Genomic DNA, 21,905 nt, shown 5'->3' on the forward strand with positions numbered 1-21,905 from the left:
TACGGCCTCGCCTCTCGTTGGCCTATCTACATACTGTGTCAGGAAACCCTCCTGCACACATTGGACAAAAACGGACCCATCTAATGTACTCGAACTATAGCGTTTCCAGTCAATATTTGGAAAGTTAAAGTCCCCCATAACAACTACCCTGTTGCTTTCGCTCCTATCCAGAATCATCTTTGCAATCCTTTCCTCTACATCTCTGGAACTTTTTGGAGGCCTATAGAAAACCCCTAACAGGGTGACCTCTCCTTTCCTGTATCTAACCTCAGCCCATACTACCTCCGTAGACGAGTCCTCATCAAACGTCCTTTCTGCCACCTTAATACTGTCCTTGACTAACAATGCCACCCCTCCCCCTCTTTTACCACCTTCCCTGAGCTTACTGAAATATCTAAACCCCGGCACCTGCAACAACCATTCCTGTCCCTGCTCTATCCATGTCTCCGAAATGGCCACAACATCGAAGTCCCAGGTACCAACCAATGCCGCAAGTTCACCCACCTTATTCCGGATGCTCCTGGCATTGAAGAAGATACACTTTAAACCACTTTCCTGCCTGCCGGTACACTCCTGCAACTTTGAAACCCTACTCATGACCTCACTACTCTCAGCCTCCTGTATACTGGAGCTACAATTCAGGTCCCCAAGCCCCTGCTGAACTAGTTTAAACCCTCCCGAAGAGCATTAGCAAATTTCCCCCCCCAGAATATTGGTACCCCTCTGGTCCAGGTGCAGACCACCCCGTTTGTAGAGGTCCCACCGACCCCGGAATGAGCCCCAATTATCCAGAAATCTGAAACCCTCCCTCCTGCACCATTCCTGTAGCCACGTGTTCAACTCCTCTCTCTCTCTCTCCCTATTCCACGTCTCGCAATCACGTGGCACGGGTAACAACCCTGAGATAATAACTCTGTTTGTCCGAGATCTAAGTTTCCACCCTAGCTCCCTGAATTCCTTCCTTACATCCCCATCCCCATTCGTGGACCACGACTTGGGGCTGCTCCCCCTCCCCCTTAAGGATCCCGAAAACACAATCCGAGACATCACGCACCCTGGCACCTGGGAGGCAACACACCAACCGCGAGTCTCTCCCGCTCCCACAGAATCTCCTATCTATCCACCTAAGTATGGAGTTTCCAATGACTAATGCTCTACTCCTCTTCCCCCCCTTCCCTTCTGAGCAACAGGGACAGACTATGCCAGAGACCTGTACCCCATGGCTTAACCGGGCAGCACGGTAGCATTGTGGATAGCACAATTGCTTCACAGCTCCAGGGTCCCAGGTTCGATTCCGGCTTGGGTCACTGTCTGTGCGTAGTCTGCACATTCTCCCCGTGTGTGCGTGGGTTTCCTCCGGGTGCTCCGGTTTCCTCCCACAGTCCAAAGATGTGCGGGTTAGGTGGATTGGCCATGATAAATTGCCCTTAGTGTCCAAAATTGCCCTTAGTGTTGGGTGGGGTTACTGGGTTATGGGGATAGGGTGGAGGTGTTGACCTTGGGTCGGGTGCTCTATCCAAGAGCCGGTGCAGACTCGATGGGCCGAATTGCCTCCTTCTGCACTGTAAATTCTATGATAATCTATGAAACCCTGGTAAGTCTCTCTCCCCCCCCCCAGTATCCAAAGCGGTATACTTGTTACTAAGGGGAACGGCCACAGGGGATCCCTGTACTGACTGCTTCCTCCCAGCCCCTCTCACCGTCACCCATCTATCTTTATTCTTTGGAGTAACTACATCCCTGAAGCTTCTATCTATGACCACCTCTGCCTCCTGAATGATCCGAAGTTCATCCAGCTCCAGCTCCCTAACGCGGTTTCTGAGGAGCTGGAGATGGGTGCACTTCCCACAGATGAAATCAGCAGGGACACTGACGGCGTTCCTCACCTCAAACATTCTGCAGGAGGAACATTGCACTACCTTCCCTGTCATCCCCTCTAGATAAAAGAAAAAGAAAGAGCTTACCTGTTATTCACTCCCCTTCTCAGCAAGCACTCACTCAGCAACCTCTGCGCCCCGCACGATAACACCTGACGGAAAATAAATAAAAACTACTTACCAATCACCAGCCAATCCCTTACCTGCAGGCTGTGACGTCACGTTTCAACTTTCCACTTCTACCTGCCCTCGAGCCTTCCTCTTGATCCTTACAGCGGTTGTTTTTTTTTTGGTTGGAGGAGGGGGTAGGGAGGGAAACACTGAAGAAGTGTTTCGGGTTTCCGTGTCGCTTGACAAGAGCTCCTCCACAAACCACCTTCAAGTTAGGGTGAGCACACGGACGTATGCAAATTTCCCCTGCAACGGCCAATCAGCAGCTCCGCTCTACTGCCCTCTGCTGGATGCTTGTCTTCACTTGAACAGCTAGGGTCTCTTGTTCAGGTACGCCCCCAAGTTAGGGTGAGCACACGGACGTATGCAAATTTCCCCTGCAACGGCCAATCAGCAGCTCCGCTCTACTGCCCTCTGCTGGATTTATCATACACAGTAATCGCTACTCATGCACAAATTCTACGTCTAAGCTACTTCTACAACTAACAGGCCTATACTTAACTTTGAACTGGCCCACCCGGTCAGGGGAACAAATGGCCTTTCGTTCGGGTTCTGAGCCTGCGGGATTCGAAGTTGGTACGGATTGGTATCTAGGAACGCCTATCTCGTAGCGAGCGTTGAATTAAGACTTACTGGCTTCGATGATCACTGGAGTCACTGCGCTGGTCACGGTCAATGTTGGTTCCTTTTGCTGGGTGACCTGGGCAGGAAGAAGAGAGCGGTGAAGAGATGTGAAGAGTGAAGAAGAGAGAGCGATTTGAACTTGGGGCTCAACTCTTATAATCCCCAGGGGCTTCCCGCCTTTCGGGGCGGACCCTGTACCTGATCCCAAGTGATTGGACTTTGTCCCAATCGCTTGGTTCGATTTTCTCCAATACTGGAGCGGTTCCCTGATCGATGGGCGGTCTTGAGGTGCTCGTTCACCTCCTTTGTTTTGGCCCCTGCTGGCGCCGAGGAGTCTGGCTTTGCTTTGTGTGTCCAAAATGTTACTTATTGTTCCTGGGGATTGCTCATCAGTATGCAGGTGGCTGTTTACTTTGTTATGCTGATGGTCGCTGGTATCGATGTTGTCTGGGTTTTGCAGAGGTAAATACACCGCAAACCTGCAGCTGCTGGTTTTTGTCTTGTTGGCTGACTTTCCCATCAGCCTTTGCCGTTCACCATTTTAAATCGGGAGGTGGCCAATTTGGGTGGCTACACCAGGTACTCTCTCTCTCCTCGGTCAGTTCCAGACTGGCCGACCTTTTATACAAGTACGGGTCAGCTACCCTGCCCCTCGTGGGGAGCGCGTCCTTCTCCGGGAGCACGGGGAAAACATTCATCCCCACTCCGTCTGTCCCATGCTGGTTGTTATAGTCACTAAATGTTATGAAAGCGGAATAATGTGGGGATACCACCTGAGGACAGATTGTAGACTAGTGGAGGTCTGGTAACAGTTTAATTATCTGTGCTTGAGGTTGTCTAGTGCAGACATTGTCAAATTCTGCGGGTGGGCCACGGGCGGGTGAAGTCTAGTGGCTCCTAAATGAATAGGGAACTTGAGAAAAATGGAATTCCCTTGAGTACCCAGGTCAATTGATGGACTGATCTTTCTGTTTAAGTTTGAATATATTTCCTACATGTGTAATAAACCTGTATGCCTGATAAGGGGATTTGGGGTTTATATTGAAGACGGGGCCGGGAAGAGTTCAGAAAGTGTGTTGACTGTTGATGGTTTGCTCTGGAGTTGGAGAGAAGAAAAAAACCTCGACTTCTGAATAAAAATACAGAGTGACCTTTCATCATTTTTCAAACTTAGGAAAGTGTTCAAAGTAAGAGGCAAGCCAAAGCCCCGGAAACTTCTAACTGAGGACGAATATCAGCGGGAAGGAGAAGTCGAAACACACAAAGCTCTGGAGGAGCTGCAACAGTTTTGCAGCAGCCCAGAATTCAATGCATGGAAAATGGTGTCTAGACTTTCAACGCCAAAGAGGTAATGCTGGTTTGATATTTAAACCCTCTTGTGCTTTCAATGTCTTCCTCCTTCCTTTGAGAAAATGAGCCTGTCTCTGGGCCTTTGTCAGGAGGGCCTATGAGCTGGTTGTCAGGTGCAAGAGCAACTTGGATAACTAGCCTCCCCGTTCCACCTTCATTTCCAGGAGGATCCAAGCCTTAGTTGATTATCTGACCTTGATGATACAACTGAGATCAGTAATTGGATGTGTGCAAAAATTGCAGAATGCAAATGCACCTCTGTTCTCTGTGGCTTGGGTTGGAGCAGATTTAAATTGTGCGGCAGCATTGAATCCAGCTCCTATTTAAACCCAGAAAGGCCTAAAAGATGGACTAGGAAAGGACGATCCGACCCGGCAAGCCTCTTGTTTTCACAGACCATGTTTGCGTTTGATTGAATTTCCCCCAACTTTATCTGCACCCATCAGGAAAATGAGCATCGCTGGTAAACTGTCCAAGAAGCTAAGAATTCCAATTATTGGCCTCTGCACGGTACACTTGGTTTAACGCTGCTACATTATACAGAGGTGCTACATTTTTACACCTTTCTATCACAGTTGCACAGAGGAGACTCTGAAGAATGAAAGCTGCATTCTGAGAATATCAGGGAAACCAGGTTTTTCAGAACAAAAATCACACTTCATACCGTCGTTGTATTTTCCAGAATGAAGAGCCACAATGGCTGCCTGGGGTATAATGTGCAACACAGATTTTTAAATGTCATGGACGGGATTCTCTGATCCTCAGGCTAAATATTGACACCGTCGGAAACGCCGTCGCGTTTCCTGAAGGCGTCAACACGGCCCCAGGACCAGCAGTTCTGGCCCCTACAGGGGCCAGCAGGGCGCTGGTGTGGTTCACGCCGCTCCAGCTGCTGATCCGGCTGTGGAATGGGCGGCGGCGGGTGCGTGCATGCGCAGTGGGTCCGTCGCGAACATGCGCAGTCCCACCGGCGTGATTTCCGCGCATGCGCGGGTGTCTCCCTTGTCCGCGCCGGCCTTGACCCAACATGGCGCAGGAGTACAGGCGCCGGCGCGGAAGTAAGGAGGCCGAGAGACAGAGGCCGGCCCACCGATCGGTGGGTCCCGATCGCGGGCCAGGCCACATTGGACCCCCCCCCCCAGGCTGCCCCCGGACCCTTCAACGCCGAGGTCCCGCCGGCTCAGAGCAGGTTGGAACGACGCCGGCGGGACTCGTTTTTTTTTTTTTTTTTTACGTCCGCTCGGCCCATTCGGGCTGGAGAATCGCAGGGGGGGGGGGGGTGCGCGTAGAGCGGCCCCCGACTGCCGCCATGCCAACCACGCCGGCCCCAATGAGAGGAGATGTTACGACGTAAATCCCGCCTCTTGTGAGAGGGATCACTTTCTGGCAAATTTGCATATTAGAGTGGGACAGCTAGTCTCACTCTAATACGTGTTCCCAACATCTAACATGGGTGTGGGATCAAACACCCCGCCTTGGAGTCCTCGGGCGAGTACTGTTCTCCACAAACGGGAACCAGACGGAGCGACACTCGTGGGGTCTTCCAGGGGCTGGGAGGTCCCCAGGTGCATGCCTCTGTGCAGAGTGGCACCCTGGCACTGCTGGTGCCACCTGGGTGCCAGCCTGGCACTGCCAAAGTGCCCAGGTGACACTGCCAGCTGGTATGGAGGGGCCCAGGGACCCCCTTTATTTTAAAAAAAAATATATATTTATTAAAGTTTTTTAACACAATTTTTCTCCCTTACAAACAATAACCCCCCCTGCCCCCCCCCCCCCCCCCCCCCGTAACAAAAAAAACGAGAAATCGCGCAGAGCAAGATATATACATGGCAAAATGATATATTTACACAGCTTTGTACACTGGCCCTCACCCGTACGTGCTAGTTTCCCCAACCCTTCATGTTATCTCTTGCTCATCCACCCTCCCAGGCAGTCCCCCCTTTTCCCCCCCCCTCCCCCTCCCCCTCCCCCCCCCCCCCTCCCAGTACGTGTCCCCCCGCCCCCCCCCCCCTCCTCCCAGGACGTCCCCCCCCTCCCAGGATGTCCCCCGCCCCCCCCCTCCCTCCCAGGACGCCCCCCCCCCCCAAAGGTTGCTGCTGCTGCTGACCGACCCTCCTCTTATGCTCCGCGAGATAGTCTAGGAACGGTTGCCACCGCCTGTAGAACCCCTGCACAGACCCTCTCAAGGCGAACTTAATCCTCTCCAACTTTATGAACCCAGCCATATCATTTATCCAGGCCTCCAGGCTGGGGTGCTTCGCCTCCTTCCACATTAGCAAGATCATTCGCCGGGCTACTAGGGACGCAAAGGCCAGAATACCGGCCTCTTTCGCCTCCTGCACTCCCGGTTCGTCCACTACTCCAAATATTGCTTGCTCCCGCCACTCCTCTCCAGAACCCCTCCAGTGCCGGGCATGACCAAAACATATGGACATGGTTCGCCGGGCTCCCTGAGCACCTTCCACATCTGTCCTCTACCCCAAAGAACCTACTCAACCTCGCCCCCGTCAAGTGCGCTCTGTGGACCACCTTAAATTGTATCAGGCTGAGCCTGGCACATGAGGAGGAGGAATTAACCCTACCTAGGGCATCAGCCCACAGACCTTCCTCGATCTCCTCCCCCAGCTCCTCCTCCCATTTACCCTTCAACTCTTCTACCAGCGCTTCCCCCTCTTCTTTCAACTCCTGGTGTATTTCCGACACCTTGCCCTCCCCGACCCATACACCCGAGATCACCCTATCTTGAACTTCTTGTGCCGGGAGCAACGGGAATTCCCTCACCTGTCGCCTCACAAAAGCCCTCACCTGCATATATCTAAAGGCATTTCCCGGGGGTAACTCGAACTTCTCCTCCAGTGCCCCTAGGCTCGCAAACGTCCCGTCGATGAACAGGTCCCCCATTCTTCCAATCCCCGCCCGATGCCAGCTCTGGAACCCCCCGTCCATCTTCCCCGGGACAAACCGGTGGTTACCCCTGATCGGGGACCACACCGATGTTCAGGGACCCCCTTTATAGCGAGTTGGGGCTTCGGGTGGGTTTGGGGGGTCGCATCAGGGACTCGAGATCGGGACACCATCTCGAAATGATGGCCCAATCTCTTGCAGCACTGAGGCGTTCCGGAGAGCGGAGCTCCTCAGTGCAGAAAATGAGGCTAAATGCGGTCTTATCGGGGAGTTCCCCGCTGAGGTCCCCGATCTACCCGGATAGGCGTTAGATAGCGGGGTGTTTCTCGGCGCTCCGAGCGTGCTACGGGTCTCTTTCCACATTCAGGTAGATCGTGCCCCTAATTTCAACACCATGGATGTCCATCTTGGATAAGCGTGGATCGACGCAGAGTCAAGCTCATATTCTGCTGTAACAACCATATCATTCCCACGCAATTGCAGTCCAATTGTACTAGTGTGAATTTTGCTTCTTCCCACACCAACACCAATTATCTTGAATGTTTTTGAGTATAGTTATCACTTTGTCGCAAGTTACTGTAGTTTTGTGCAATGTATTTGAATTCCTATGGTGAAGAAGGCCTATGGTGTGCTCGCGTTCATTAACAGAGGGATTGAATTTAAGAGCCGTGAGGTGATGATGCAGCTGTACAAAACTTTGGTAAGGCCACATTTGGAGTACTGTGTACAGTTCTGGTCGCCTCATTTTAGGAAGGATGTGGAAGCTCTGGAAAAGGTGCAAAGAAGATTTACCAGGATGTTGCCTGGAATGGAGAGTAGGTCTTACGAGGAAAGGTTGAGGGTGCTAGGCCTTTTCTCATTAGAGCGGAGAAGGATGAGGGGCGACTTGATAGAGGTTTATAAGATGATCAGGGGAATAGATAGAGTAGACAGTCAGAGACTTTTTCCCCAGGTGGAACACACCATTACAAGGGGACATAAATTTAAGGTGAAAGGTGGAAGATATAGGAGGGATATCAGAGGTAGGTTCTTTACCCAGAGAGTAGTGGGGGCATGGAATGCACTGCCTGTGGAAGTAGTTGAGTCGGAAACATTAGGGACCTTCAAGCAGCTGTTGGATAGGTACATGGATTACGGGAAAATGATATAGTGTAGATTTATTTGTTCTTAAGGGCAGCACGGTAGCATTGTGGATAGCACAATTGCTTCACAGATCCATGGTCCCAGGTTTGATTCCGGCTTGGGTCATTGTCTGTGCGGAGTCTGCACGTCCTCCCCGTGTCTGCGTGGGTTTCCTCCGGGTGCTCCGGTTTCCTCCCACAGTCCAAAGATGTGCGGGTTAGGTGAATTGGCCAATGATAAATTGCCCTTAATGTCCAAATTGCCCTTGGTGTTGGGTGGAGGTGTTGAGTTTGGGTAGGGTGCTCTTTCCAAGAGCTGGTGCAGACTCGGGGGGCCGAATGGCCTCCTTCTGCACTGTAAATTCAATGATAATCTATGATTAATCTAGGACAAAGGTTCGGCACAACATCGTGGGCCGAAGGGCCTGTTCTGTGCTGTATTTTCTATGTTCTATGTTCTATGTTCTATGAAAAAGTTGAGTGCTGAAAACTCTTGTTCACAACTCGAAGCTACAATGCAGGCTGCTCTGCTGCCTGCCTCAGCCAGTTCTAAAATTGGAAAATTGTGAATGCATTTTAAAATTCATTCTTGGACTGGACTAAGGGCGTCCCTAGCTAGGCCAGCATTTGTTCCCATGCCTAATAGCCCTCAAGAAGGTGGTGGGTGAGCCAACTTCTTGAACTGCTGTGTGGTGTAGGTATACCCACTTCTTGAACTGCTGTGTGGGGTGGGGAAATTTTGATCCTGCGACAGTGAGGCAACAGCTGATAGAGTTCGGATTCAGGATGATTTGTGACTTGGAGGGGAACTTGCAGGTGGTGCTGTTCACATGTATCTGCTGCTCCTTGTCCTTCCAGGTGGTAACGGTCATGGGTTTGGAAGGTGCTGCCTAAGGAGCCTTGGTGAGTTGCTGCGGAGCATCTTGTGGTTGGTACACACGGCTGTGACTGTGTCAGTGGTGGAGGGAGTGAATGTTTAAAGTGGTGGATGGGATATCTTTCTTTCTCTCTGTTTTATTTATTTTCTCTTGCTCGCTTTTTCCTCTTGTTCGCTTTTTCTGACCCCCCCGAAGGAAAGCAACCCTAGTCTATCCAATCTCGCTTCATAACTAAAATCTCCTCTGCACCCTTTCCAGTGCAATCACATCCCTCCTATAATGTGGATTCCAGAAATGCACTCCATACTTTTTAACTGTGGCCTAACCAACATTTTATAGAGGTTCCCACATAACCTCCCTGCTCTTAAACTCTATTCCTCGGCTAATAAAGGCAAGTATACCATATGCCTTCTTAACCACTGGACCCAGCTGCCCTGCTACCTTAAGGGACGGGCGTACATGATCCTCGGTGCTTCCCAGGGCCCTGCCGTTATCATGTATTCCCTTGTCTTGCTTGTCCAGCCCAAGTGCATCACCTCATTTACTACTGATCAGCCCGTCTATACCCCCCTGTAATCGAAGGCTGTCCTCACTATTTACCACCAATTTTCATATCATCCGTGAACTTACTGATTAACCCTCCTACATTCATACATTTATATGAACCACCAACAGCCAGGGCCCCAACACTGATCCCTGCAGGACCCCACTGGACACAGGCTTCCAGTCAGAAAAACACCTCTCGACCATCAGCCTCTGCTTCCTGCCACTCAACCAATTCTGGATCCAATTTGCCAAATTTCCTTGGATCCCATGGATCCTTTGCTATCAGTCTCCCATATGCTGAAGTCCAAGTAGACTACGTCAAATGCATTTCCCTCATTTACACACCTGGTGACCTCTTCAAAAAATTCAATCAAGTTGGTCAGACATGACCTCCCCTTAACAAACCCATGCTGACTGTTCTGGATTAATCCCTACCTCTCCAGATGCAGAGTAATTATGTGGCTCAGAATTGCTTCCAATAGTTTCCCCACCACTGAGGTTAGACTAACTGGCCTGTAGTTTTCTGGATTATCCCTTCTCGAATAATGGTACCACATTGGCTATCCTCCAGTCCTCCGGCATCTCTCCTGTGGCACAGAGGTGGCCAAGAGGAGGTCTGGGGGTGACTTCTGGTGGCGGCTATGAGGGAGTGAGTCGCACATTCAGTGACTCTCACCCCAGCCTACTTTTCGGAACGTTTGAGCGCTAGAAAAGACGGCCACAAAGTTGCTGAATGCAGTGTGCGCAGCTGTATGGAAACAAAGAAGAGCAGAAAGCAGCGAAAGCAGGAAAAGAAGGGGCAGAGACAAAGTGGTGTGGGAGCTGACCCGGGACCAAAGATGGCTGACCGGACCGCGGACCAGACGATCCAAGCGGCGCTGGACAATATGCTGCGGGTTATAAAAGGATGTTTTGAAGAGATGAAGCGGGATAACTTAGAACCGCTTCAGAAAGTGGTGGAGCAAGTGAACCAAAGGCTAGAGGCCCAGGACAAAAAGGTCAAGGAGCTGGAGCAAGCGGTGGAGGAACAGGCGGACACACAAACGATTGCTGCAATAGAGATAGATGGGTTGAAGGAGCGACAGAGAAGGCTGCTTGACAGACTTGAAGACCTGGAAAACTGAGCCCGCAGACAAAATGTGAGAATTGTTGGCCTCCCAGAGGGGGCTGAAGGAGCAGACACCACGACGTTTGTAGGGCTAACTCCTTCCCGCGACCGCTGGAGCTGGACGGGGCACACAGGGTGCAGGTGAGGCAGCCGCGGCCGCGACCCCCCCCCCCCAACCCCCAACCCCCTCCAAGCACAACTTCCCACTACTGTCCTTGACTGGCCCTACTCTTACCCTTGTCATTCTTTTATTCCTGACATATCTATAGAAAGCTTTAGGGTTATCCTTGATCCTACCTGCCAAAGACTTCTCATGTCCCCTCCTGGCTCTTCTTAGCTCTCTCTTTAGGTCCTTCCTAGCTAACTTGTAACTCTCGAGCGCCCTTACTGAACCTTCATGTCTCATCTTTACATAAGCCTCCTTCTTCCTCTTGACAAGTGTTTCGACTGCCTTAGTAAACCACGGTTCCCTTGCTCGACCACTTCCTCCCTGCCTGATAGGCACATACTTATCAAGGACACGCAGTAGCTGTTCCTTGAACAAGCTCCACATTTCCATTGTGCCCATCCCCTGCAGTTTTCCTCTCCATCCGATGCATCCTAAGTCTTGCCTTATCGCATCATAATTGCCTTTTCCCCAGATATAACTCTTGCCTTGCGGTATATACCTATCCCTTTCCATCAATAAAGTAAACTTAATCAAATTGTGGTCACTATCACCAAAGTGCTCACCTACCTCCAAATCTAACACCTGTCCTGGTTCATTACCCAGTACCAAATCCAATACGGCCTCGCCTCTCGGCCTATCTACATACTGTGTCAGGAAACCCTCCTGCACACATTGGACAAAAACAGACCCATCTAAAGTACTCGAACTATAGTGTTTCCAGTCAATATTTGGAAAGTTGAAGTCCCCCATAACAACTACCCTGTTGCTTTCGCTCCTATCCAGAATCATAGAACATAGAACAATACAGCACAGTACAGGCCCTTCGGCCCACGATGTTGCACCGAAACAAAAGCCATCTAACCTACACTATGCCATTATCATCCATATGTTTATCCAATAAACTTTTAAATGCCCTCAATGTTGGCGAGTTCACTACTGTAGCAGGTAGGGCATTCCACGGCCTCACTACTCTTTGCGTAAAGAACCTACCTCTGACCTCTGTCCTATATCTATTAACCCTCAGTTTAAAGTTATGTCCCCTCGTGCCAGCCATATCCATCCGCGGGAGAAGGCTCTCACGGTCCACCCTATCCAACCCCCTGATCATTTTGTATGCCTCTATTAAGTCTCCTCTTAACCTTCTTCTCTCCAACGAAAACAACCTCAAGTCCATCAGCCTTTCCTCATAAGATTTTCCCTCCATACCAGGCAACATCCTGGTAAATCTCCTCTGCACCCGCTCCAAAGCCTCCACGTCCTTCCTATAATGCGGTGACCAGAACTGTACGCAATACTCCAAATGCGGCCGTACCAGAGTTCTGTACAGCTGCAACATGACCTCCCGACTCCGGAACTCAATCCCTCTACCAATAAAGGCCAACACTCCATAGGCCTTCTTCACAACCCGATCAACCTGGGTGGCAACTTTAAGGGATCTATGTACATGGACACCTAGATCCCTCTGCTCATCCACACTTTCAAGAACTTTACCATTAGCCAAATATTCCGCATTCCTGTTATTCCTTCCAAAGTGAATCACCTCACACTTCTCTACATTAAACTCCATTTGCCACCTCTCAGACCAGCTCTGCAGCTTATCTATATCCCTCTGTAACCTGCTACATCCTTCCACACTAATCGACAACACCACCGACTTTAGTATCGTCTGCAAATTTACTCACCCACCCTTCTGCGCCTTCCTCTAGGTCATTGATAAAAATGACAAACAGCAACGGCCCCAGAACAGATCCTTGTGGTACTCCACTTGTGACTGTACTCCATTCTGAACATTTCCCATCAACCACCACCCTCTGTCTTCTTTCAGCTAGCCAATTTCTGATCCACATCTCTAAATCACCCCCAATCCCCAGCCTCCGTATTTTTTGCAATAGCCTACCGTGGGGAACCTTATCAAACGCTTTGCTGAAATCCATATACACCACATCAACTGCTCTACCCTCGTCTACCTGTTCAGTCACCTTCTCAAAGAACTCAATAAGGTTTGTGAGGCATGACCTACCCTTCACAAAGCCATGCTGACTATCCCTGATCATATTATTCCTATCTAGATGATTATAAATCTTGTCTCTTATAATCCCCTCCAAGACTTTACCCACTACAGACGTGAGGCTCACCGGTCTATAGTTGCCGGGGTTGTCTCTGCTCCCCTTTTTGAACAAAGGGACCACATTTGCTGTCCTCCAGTCCTCTGGCACTATTCCTGTAGCCAATGATGACATAAAAATCAAAGCCAAAGGTCCAGCAATCTCTTCCCTGGCCTCCCAGAGAATCCTAGGATAAATCCCATCAGGTCCCGGGGACTTATCTATTTTCAGCCTGTCCAGAATTGCCAACACCTCTTCCCTACGTACCTCAATGCCATCTATTCTATTAGCCTGGGGCTCAGCATTCTCCTCCACAACATTATCTTTTTCCTGAGTGAATACTGACGAAAAATATTCATTTAGTATCTCGCCTATCCTTTCCTTTACATCTCTGGAACTTTTCGGAGGCCTATAGAAACCTCTAACAGGGTGACCTCTCCTTTCCTGTTTCTAACCTCAGCCCATACTACCTCAGTAGACGAGTCCTCATCAAACGTCCTTTCTGCCACCGTAATACTGTCCTTGACTAACCATGCCACCCCACACCCTCTTTTACCACCTTCCCTGAGCTTACTAAAATATCTAAACCCCGGCACCTGCAACAACCATTCCTGTCCCTGCTCTATCCATGTCTCCGAAATGGCCACAACATTAAGTAGGTAACATAAAGTAGGTAACAGTGGAGGTCGGGGGTGGGAGCTGCCAGGAGGCGAACTGGGAGGGGCGCGGCACATGGACTGGGGCCGGGCCCAAGAAGGGGGATGGTTAATCATCAAGGCGGGGGGGGGGGGGGGGGGGCAGGTGCCCTCCAACCAGGCTGATCACCTGAAATGTCAGAGGACTAAATGGGCCAGTCAAGAGGGCATGTGTTTACGGGCTCTAAAGGCGGACGTAATCATGCTGCAGGAGACACATCTGAAAGTGACTGACCAGACCAGACTAAGGAAGGGCTGGATTAGCCGGGTCTTCCACTCGTAGCTGCCTTTCTGCAGCTGTTATACTATCTCTAATTAACAATGCCACCCCCCCCCCCCACCTCTTTTACCACCCTCCCTAATCTTATTGAAACATCTATAACCAGGGACCTCCAACAACCATTTCTGCCCCTCTTCTAGCCAAGTTTCCGTGATGGCCACCACATCGTAGTCCCAAGTACCGATCCATGCCTTAAGTTCACCCACCTTATTCCGGATGCTTCTTGCGTTGAAGAAAACACACTTCAACCCATCTCCGTGCCTGCAAGTACTCTCCTTTGTCAGTGTTCCCTTCCCCACTGCCTCATTACACGCTTTGGTGTCCTGAATATCGGCTACCTTAGTTGCTGGACTACAAATCCGGTTCTCATTCCCCTGCCAAATTAGTTTAAACCCTCCCGAAGAGTACTAGAAAACCTCCATCCTAGGATATTGGTGCCCCTCTGGTTCAGATGCAACCCGTCCTGCTTGTACAGGTCCCACCTTCCCCAGAATGCGCTCCAATTATCCAATTACCTGAAGCCCTCCCTCCTACACCATTCCTGCAGCCACGTGTTCAACTGCACTCTCTCCCTATTCCTAGCCTCGCTATCACGTGGCACCGGCAACAAACCAGAGATGACAACTCTGTCTGTCCTGGCTTTTAACTTCCAGCCTAACTCCCTAAACTTGTTTATTACCTCCACACCCCTTTTCCTACCTATGTCGTTGGTACCAATGTGCACCACGACTTCTGGCTGCTCCCCCTCCCCCTTAAGGATCCTGAAGACACGATCCGAGACATCCCTGACCCTGGCACCTGGGAGGCAACATACCTTCCGGGAGTCTCGCTCGCGACCACAGAATCCCCTAACCATTGAATCTCCTACAACTATTGCTTTTCTATTCTCCCCCCCTTCCCTTCTGAGCCCCAGAGCCAGACTCAGTGCCAGAGACCTGGCCGCTAGGGCCTTCCCCCGGTAGGTCATCCCCCCCCAACAGCATCCAAAACGGTATACTTGTTTTGAAGGGGAATGGCCACGAGGGATCCCTGCACTGTCTGCCTGTTTGTTTTTTTCCCCCTGACTGTAACCCAGCTATTCTTGTCCTGTACCTTGGGTGTGGTTACCTCCCTGTAACTCTTCTCAATCACCCCCTCTGCCTCCCAGATGATCCGAAGTTCATCCATCTTCAGCTCCAGTTCCCTAACACGGCCTTTGAGGAGCTGAAGTTGGGTGCACTTCCCGCAGGTATAGTCAGCGGGGACACCGGTGGTATCCCTCACCACCCACATCCTACAGGAGGAGCATGCAACTGGCCTAGCCTCCATCCCCTCTTACCTGACAGAATATAGCTGCTGTGTGGACTAACTAGATCTCCGCCCTCCGACTCTGCTCCCAGTCAGCTACACTTCCTGTAAACTCCTGGCTCTCTTCTTACTCTTTGCGGAAATGTAGGAAACAAAATGAAAGGAGCACCTTACTCCCTCCTCACCTAACTCCCTCGGTCACCAAACTCTTACTATAGCACTCAAAATGCACCAAATTCAGCACTCCCTCGGTCACCAAACTCTTACTATAGCACTCAAAATGCACCAAATTCAGCATTCAGTGCAAACAAAGTCTGCACTGTAGGGGATCACTTTTATACTGTGAATCTAGCCTCTGAAAACTGGCCTAATCCAATTAACTAATTAACAAGCTCCAGCTGCAAGTGCCTTCAAGTAGAAGCCTGTTTAAAGCTGATTGAAAATTCACCTTCTTCTAAACCAAACAGCAACTTTTAAGTTAATTAATTAAATAAAAGAAAGACTAAACTTTAGATAAAAATGAAGCCTTATACTCCCTCTGTCACCAAACTCTTACTATAGCACTCAAAATGCACCAAATTCAGCACTCAGTGCAAACAAAGTCTGCACTGTAGGGGATCACTTTTATACTGTGAATCTAGCCTCTGAAAACTGGCGTAATCCAATTAACTAATTAACAAGTTCCAGCTGCAAGTGCCTACAAGTAGAAGCTTGTTTAAAGCTGATTGAAAATTCACCTTCTTCTAAACCAAACAGCAACTTTTAAGTTAATTAACTAAATAAAAGAAAGACTGAACTTTAGATAGAAATAAAGCCTTATACTCCCTCGGTTACCAAACTCTTACTATAGCACTCAAAATGCACCATATTCAGCACTCAGTGCAAACTAAAATGAGTCCAGTGGTGGCAATTTTTGGGGTCTCGGAAGACCCGGGGATCCAGGAGGAGAGGGAGGCCGACGTCTTGGCCTTTGCTTCCCTGGTAACCCGGCGACGTATATTGCTGGCATGGAGGGACTCAGAGCCCCCAAAGACCGAAGCATGGCGCCCGGACATATCGAGCTTTTTAGGGCTGGAAAAAATTAAGGTCGTCTTAAGAGGATCTGTATTAGGGTTCGCCCGAAGGTGGCAACCATTCATCGACTTCTTCGCGGGGAATTAAATGTTGGGGGGGGGGGTAGATTAGAGTAGAATAGGAGGGATAAATAGGCGGGTACTGTTTATGAGAGAGGAGTGGTCTTTTGCACTATGTTTCTGCTTTGTGTTGATATTTGCACATTATTGTACACTGTAACTGTTTACAATGCCAAAAATACCTCAATAAAATTGTTTATTAAAAAAAAAGAGAAAGTCTGGGTTAAACAATGCCAAGGCGGCTCTCTTCAGAGGAAAGGCGCGGTTCAGGATGATCCACCCGGCTCGCTTGTGGGTCAGGCATGGGGGAAACGAGTTCTTCTTCGACATGCCGGAGCAGGCGAGTAGCTTGAGACCGTGGACTTGGGTTTTGGGTGGGTTCACCTGCAAGGAATTGTATTCAGAGGGAGTGAAGGTTTGTATGTTCTCATTTATTACTGATGCCCGCTTTGTATTGTTAATGTGTAACAGTAGAGGTTGATAATGTTTGCTGCCCTGCGTTTGGAGTATAGGAATGGGGGTATTAGCATGCTGGCTGCTTGGGGGGTGGGGGATTGTTTTTTTCTGGTTTTACTGGTTTCTTTGTTCTTTGGGTGGGTTGGGACAGCGAGCACGGGGCGGTGGAGCTTTCTTTGTTTGAATTGGGGGAAGGGATGGGGGGGGGGGATGGTGGAATGGGTTGCTGATGTGGAAGGTTTCTTTATGGAGTAGTTGGTTGGGGGAGGAGGTGGTGGTGGCAACGGCCGTCTGGGAAGATTTGGGAGGAGGATGAGACGGGGGCTTAGTGGAGAGTCCTTTTGGAATTGGATATGGCTGATCGGCACTTGCCATCACTCTGCTGATCAGCACGGTAGCATAGTGGTTATCCCAGTTGCTTCATAGCTCCAGGGTCCCAGGTTCAATTCCCGGCTTGGGTCACTGTCTGTGCGTAGTCTGCGTGGGGTTCCTCCGGGTGCTCCGGTTTCCTCCCACAGTCCAAAGATGTGCAGGTTAGGTGGATTGGCCACGCTAAATTGCCCCTTAGTGTCCAAAAAGGTTAAGTGGGGGGTGGGGGCTACTGGGTGACAAGGACAGGGTGGGGGTGTGGGATTGAGTATGGTTCTCTTTCCAAAGGCCGGTGCAGACTCGATGGGCCGAATGGCCTCCTTCAGCACTGTTGATTCTACAATCAAGAATAGACTGATGGGGCGGTAATTGGTTGCGTTGGATTTGTCCTGCTTTTTGTGTACAGAACATACCTGGGCAATATTCCACATTGCCGGGTAGATTGCCAGTGGTGTAGCTGTACTGGAACAGCTTGGCTAGAGGTGCGGCTAGTTCTGGAGCACAAGCCTTCACTATATTGCTGGAACATTGTCAGGGTCCATAGCCTTTGCAGTACCCAGTGCCGTCAGCCATTTCTTGATTTGTATGAAGTAAATCAAATTGGCTGAAGACTCGCATCTTAAGCTGGGGACCTCAGGAGGAGGTTGAGATGGATCATCTACCCCGTACTTATGGCTGAAGATTGTTGCAAATAACTAAGCTTTTCTTTTTGCACTGGACTGGATGTGGTCGGACTGCAGAGCTCAGATCTGATCTGTTGGTGTGGGATCGCTTAGCTCTGTCTATCACATGTTGTTTCTGCCGTTTAGCACGTAAGTAGTCCAGTGCTGTCGCTTCACCAGGTTGACACCCAAGTTTTTGGTATGCCTGGTGTTGCTCCTGGTTTGCCCTCCTGCACACTCATTGAATGAGAGTTGATCCCCTGGTTTGATGGTAATAGTAGAGTGGAGGTTATTCCCCCAATCGGGTTACAGTTTGTGGTTGAGTACAATTCTGCTACTGCTAATGGCGCACAGCACCTCATGGATGCCCAGTTTTGAGTTGCTAGATCTGTTCAACAACAATCCCATTTAGCCCAGTGGTAGTGCCACACAACATGATGGAGGGTATCCTCGATGTGAATACGGGACTTTGTCTTCACAAGGTAGTCACTCCTCCTGTCAGGGACAGATGCACCTGCGACAGGTGAGGGCAAAGCCAAGTTGGTTTTCCCTCTTGGTTTCCCACCACCTGCCGCAGATCCTGTCTAATAGCTCTGTCCTTTAGGACTCTCAGTAGTGATGCTACTCTTGGTGATGGACCTTGAAGCCCCCCACCCAGAGCACATCCTGTGCCCTTGATGCACATTCTCCCCCTATCTCCATGAGTCTCAACCCCCTCAACACAAAGATGTGCAGGCCACACTAAATTGCCCCTTAATTAGAAAAAAAAGAATTGGGTACTCTAAATTCATATTTAAAAACAACATTCTGTGCCCTTGCCACTCTCTGTGCTCAGTGGTGTTCAACATGGAGGAGTGTTGATTCATCAGCTGATGGGGATGATAGGTGGTAACCAGCAGGAGGTTACCGTTCCCATGTTTCACCTGATGTCATGAGACTTCATGGGGTCCAGAGTCACTGTTGAGGACACCGTCCTGACTGTATACCATTGTGCTGTCACCTCTGGTGGCTCTGTCCTGTTGGTGGGACAGGACATACCAGGGTTGGTGATGCTGGTGTCTGGGACATTGTATGGTGTGCTTCCACGAGTATTACTATGTCTGGCTGTTGCTTGAGCAGTCTGTGGGCCAGCTCTCCCAATTTAGGTACAAGCTCCCAGATGTTAATAAGGAGGACTTTGCACGGTCAGCAATGTGCCATTGTCGTTTTCAGTGCTTTGCTCAATGCCAGGTGGTCCAGTTGGTTTTTGAACTCTCAACTGTTTTTAAATTTTGAGTACCCAATTCTTTTTTTTCCCAATAGGCACATTAGCATGGCCAATCCACCTACCCTGCACATCTTTGGGTTGTGGGGGTGAGACCCACACAGACACGGGAAAAATGTGCAAACTCCACACGGACAGTGACGCGGGGCCAGGATCGAATCTGGGACCTCGGCGCCGTGAGGCAGCTGTGCTAACCACTGTGCCACCCTTTAAGTCTTAACACTTTGACAAAATTGAGTTGCTTGCTAGGCCATTCCAGAGGGCCTTTAAGAGTCAACCCCATTGCTGTGGGCCTGGGCTCTCATCTAGGCCAGACCAGGCAAGGATGGCAGATTTCCTTCCCTAAAGGACAATGGTGAACCTTTTAGATTTTTATGACAATCGACAATGGTTTAGCTGTCACCATAAGACTAGCTTTTAATTCCAGATTTTATTAATTCAATTTAAATTCCACCAGCTGCCGTGATGGGATTCAAAACTGAGTCCGCTGAGCATTACCCTGGGTCTCTGGATTATTCGTCCAGTGACACTACAAGGCTACTGCCTCCCCTCCCCTGCATACAAAACAATGTGTGACCATTCCTGATGGTAAAGAGATAGTCCATTAATGTTTCAGTAGTCTGGTACTTGAGACTAGGCACTGAGACCTGTTCAAGATCTGGCTTCAGCGAAGTTGTGAAAACTTACAACTTTGATTGAGAGGATTGCTGGCATCACTTTTTTGTCTAAAAGTTCATTTCATTTTTTCCAAAGTCCCTTGAAGGCTCCCCTGATGGTTGACTTTGCAAGTGCATTGCTAAGTGTGGGACTGAGTCAAAGCTCCTTGTTTGATCCCCCCGGGCTGCTGTTAGTTGATCTCCGGTAGGAATGTTCCAATAAGCTTCAGTGCCCTGGGCTTTAGAGAGGAAATGTCAGCCAGAGTTTCTGCTTCAAACTGCTTTCCAGTGTCATCTATTGAAAACTGTGTCGCTTTGGGCACAAAATAAGAGGAAGATGGGGATCAGTTTTGATTGCCCGTCTGTTGAGCTGCCTGCCTATCTCCATGCACACAAGAAAAGTGGCTAGTTCGACATCAGAGGCCTGTTAATACTTAAGGATCAATACCCGCAGGAGTGGAGAGGAAAAATTGACTAAAGTTGTCTTCACAACTCATGGATATTGGGATTCTAGGGAACAATTGATACTCTTTCCAAAAATGTTGGGTGTATTTTTAATAACAAGTGTTTCTTGTAAAAAAAGAATGCTCGTACGTTTCAAATAGTTTTTGATTTGTTTTTCAATAGCTGTTGGATTTGGGACATTGACATGACTAGGATCTATGTCTCATCTTGCAGATTTGCTGACTTTGTTGAAGGGGAGGATCACCTCAATCCCAACGAAATTTCTGTTCACGAGCAAGAATATGGACTAGGTGGATTGTTTTTAGAGGATGAGATCTATGACACTGGTTTTTATGACGACGAATCTTGAGACTGAGCCTCGGATAGTAAACGTTCCCCAATCTGAGTGAGGTTCGTGCATCGGAGACCAAACCTCTTTCCATACAGGAGGAAGCTGTTTATGCTGTTTGACGTGTCATTTGGAATATCAAATTGATCAAAAAGACACAAAATCGCAGCAATTCATTCAGTGATCTGCTTCCAAACTGGACTGGATTAGAAGACTGATGCTGCCTGTGCAGGACAGTCCGGATCAAGCTTGCTGTAAGAACAGTTTGGTGTAGTGTCCGTGAATTTCCACTCCTTCTCAGGTGTTGAATTTTTTAATGACTTTACTGACCAGTCGTTGATTTTTAAGACTTGGTCGGTTTCTGGTGCACTGCTTGAAATTCAAGGAAACCAAAAAAACAATTCCACTCTGGAAACAATTGCTGCTTGGGGAAAGAAAGAGCCATGGGTCGCAGTTCTGAACCCTTTTAACCGAGAGAAGGAAAACTGATCTCTTTAAAAGCCCCAAAAAACGTTTCAACTTTATTGAACTTTCACAAAATACTCATTTAGTTTTAAATTTTTTTAATTTTATGTCAATTAAATTTAGCTTCCATAAAATAAATTTTACTTTGAAACTCTGTTTTTGTGTTTATCACTGTTTACATTGGGAGGGTGGGATACAGAGTTAAATAACTGTATTTTAGGCAGCTCAATTATGTTGTTGCCATTTCATTTTAAAAAAAATTAACTATTTGTTATCTTTTTAATGCTCTGGTCGCTCTTGTAAACTCTGTACAAAATGTGTCCCTTTGGTTGAAAATATGACTGTTAACAAAGTGTGTTCAACCAGGTTATATCTACTGTGATGTTGCTAAGTTCACAACACTTTAAGTGTTTGCAATTTGTATCTATGCAAATAATATCGTTCATCATCAGAACTCCTTTTTTCAAAAAATGTAGCAGTACTGTAGAAGGAATTGTGATGAATCTTTTGTCTTTTTTCTTTGGAACAGTTTTTATATTGAAAGTTTTAATCACATTGTTGGGAGTCCTGTCCTGGAAATGTTCCTGTACAAGGGGGCTGAATTTTATCAACAATTTTGGTGAATAATCGTTACCTATATCACCATATCCTCCATTCTTAATATAGCTGCAAAGCAAGACAGGTAACTTTTCAAAAATTATTCTCTTCATGAGATGTGGGCATTGCTGACAACGCCAAAATGTTTAAATTGGGGATGAGGTGCTGATCAAGTGGCTGCTTTGTCCTGGATAGTATCGAGCTTCTTGAGTGTTTTTGGAGCCGCACTCATCCAGGCAAGTGGTAGATGGCGGACAGGCTTTGAGGAGTCAGGAGGTGAGTTATTCAGCACAGGATTCCTTGCTTCAGACCTGCTCTTGTAGCCACAGGATTTATATGGCTGTTCCAATTCAGTTTCAGCTCAATAGTAATCCCCAACACGTTAATAATGGCAG

The 21,905-nt window shown here is 48.8% G+C and overlaps 1 protein-coding gene across 3 annotated transcripts in view; it reads left to right on the forward strand.

Annotated features, from left to right (window-relative positions):
- nemp1 (nuclear envelope integral membrane protein 1) overlaps positions 1-21,468 on the forward strand; it is a 124,017-nt gene extending 102,549 nt beyond the window's left edge. The window contains exons 8-10 of one of the 3 annotated variants that reach the window (XM_072493727.1): positions 3,847-4,020; positions 8,906-8,950; positions 20,334-20,447. In XM_072493727.1, the coding sequence (XP_072349828.1) occupies positions 3,847-4,020; positions 8,906-8,912 (181 nt within the window). In that variant the 3' untranslated portion in view covers positions 8,913-8,950; positions 20,334-20,447. Of the gene's footprint in view, positions 1-3,846; positions 4,021-8,905; positions 8,951-20,333 lie in introns of all 3 variants that reach the window. The other 2 variants (XM_072493726.1, XM_072493728.1) reach the window with 2 other exon arrangements.
- Positions 21,469-21,905: the final 437 nt, after the last annotated feature.

Source organism: Scyliorhinus torazame, chromosome X (genome assembly GCF_047496885.1).
Source record: "Scyliorhinus torazame isolate Kashiwa2021f chromosome X, sScyTor2.1, whole genome shotgun sequence".
Classification (NCBI taxonomy): Eukaryota; Metazoa; Chordata; class Chondrichthyes; order Carcharhiniformes; family Scyliorhinidae; genus Scyliorhinus; species Scyliorhinus torazame.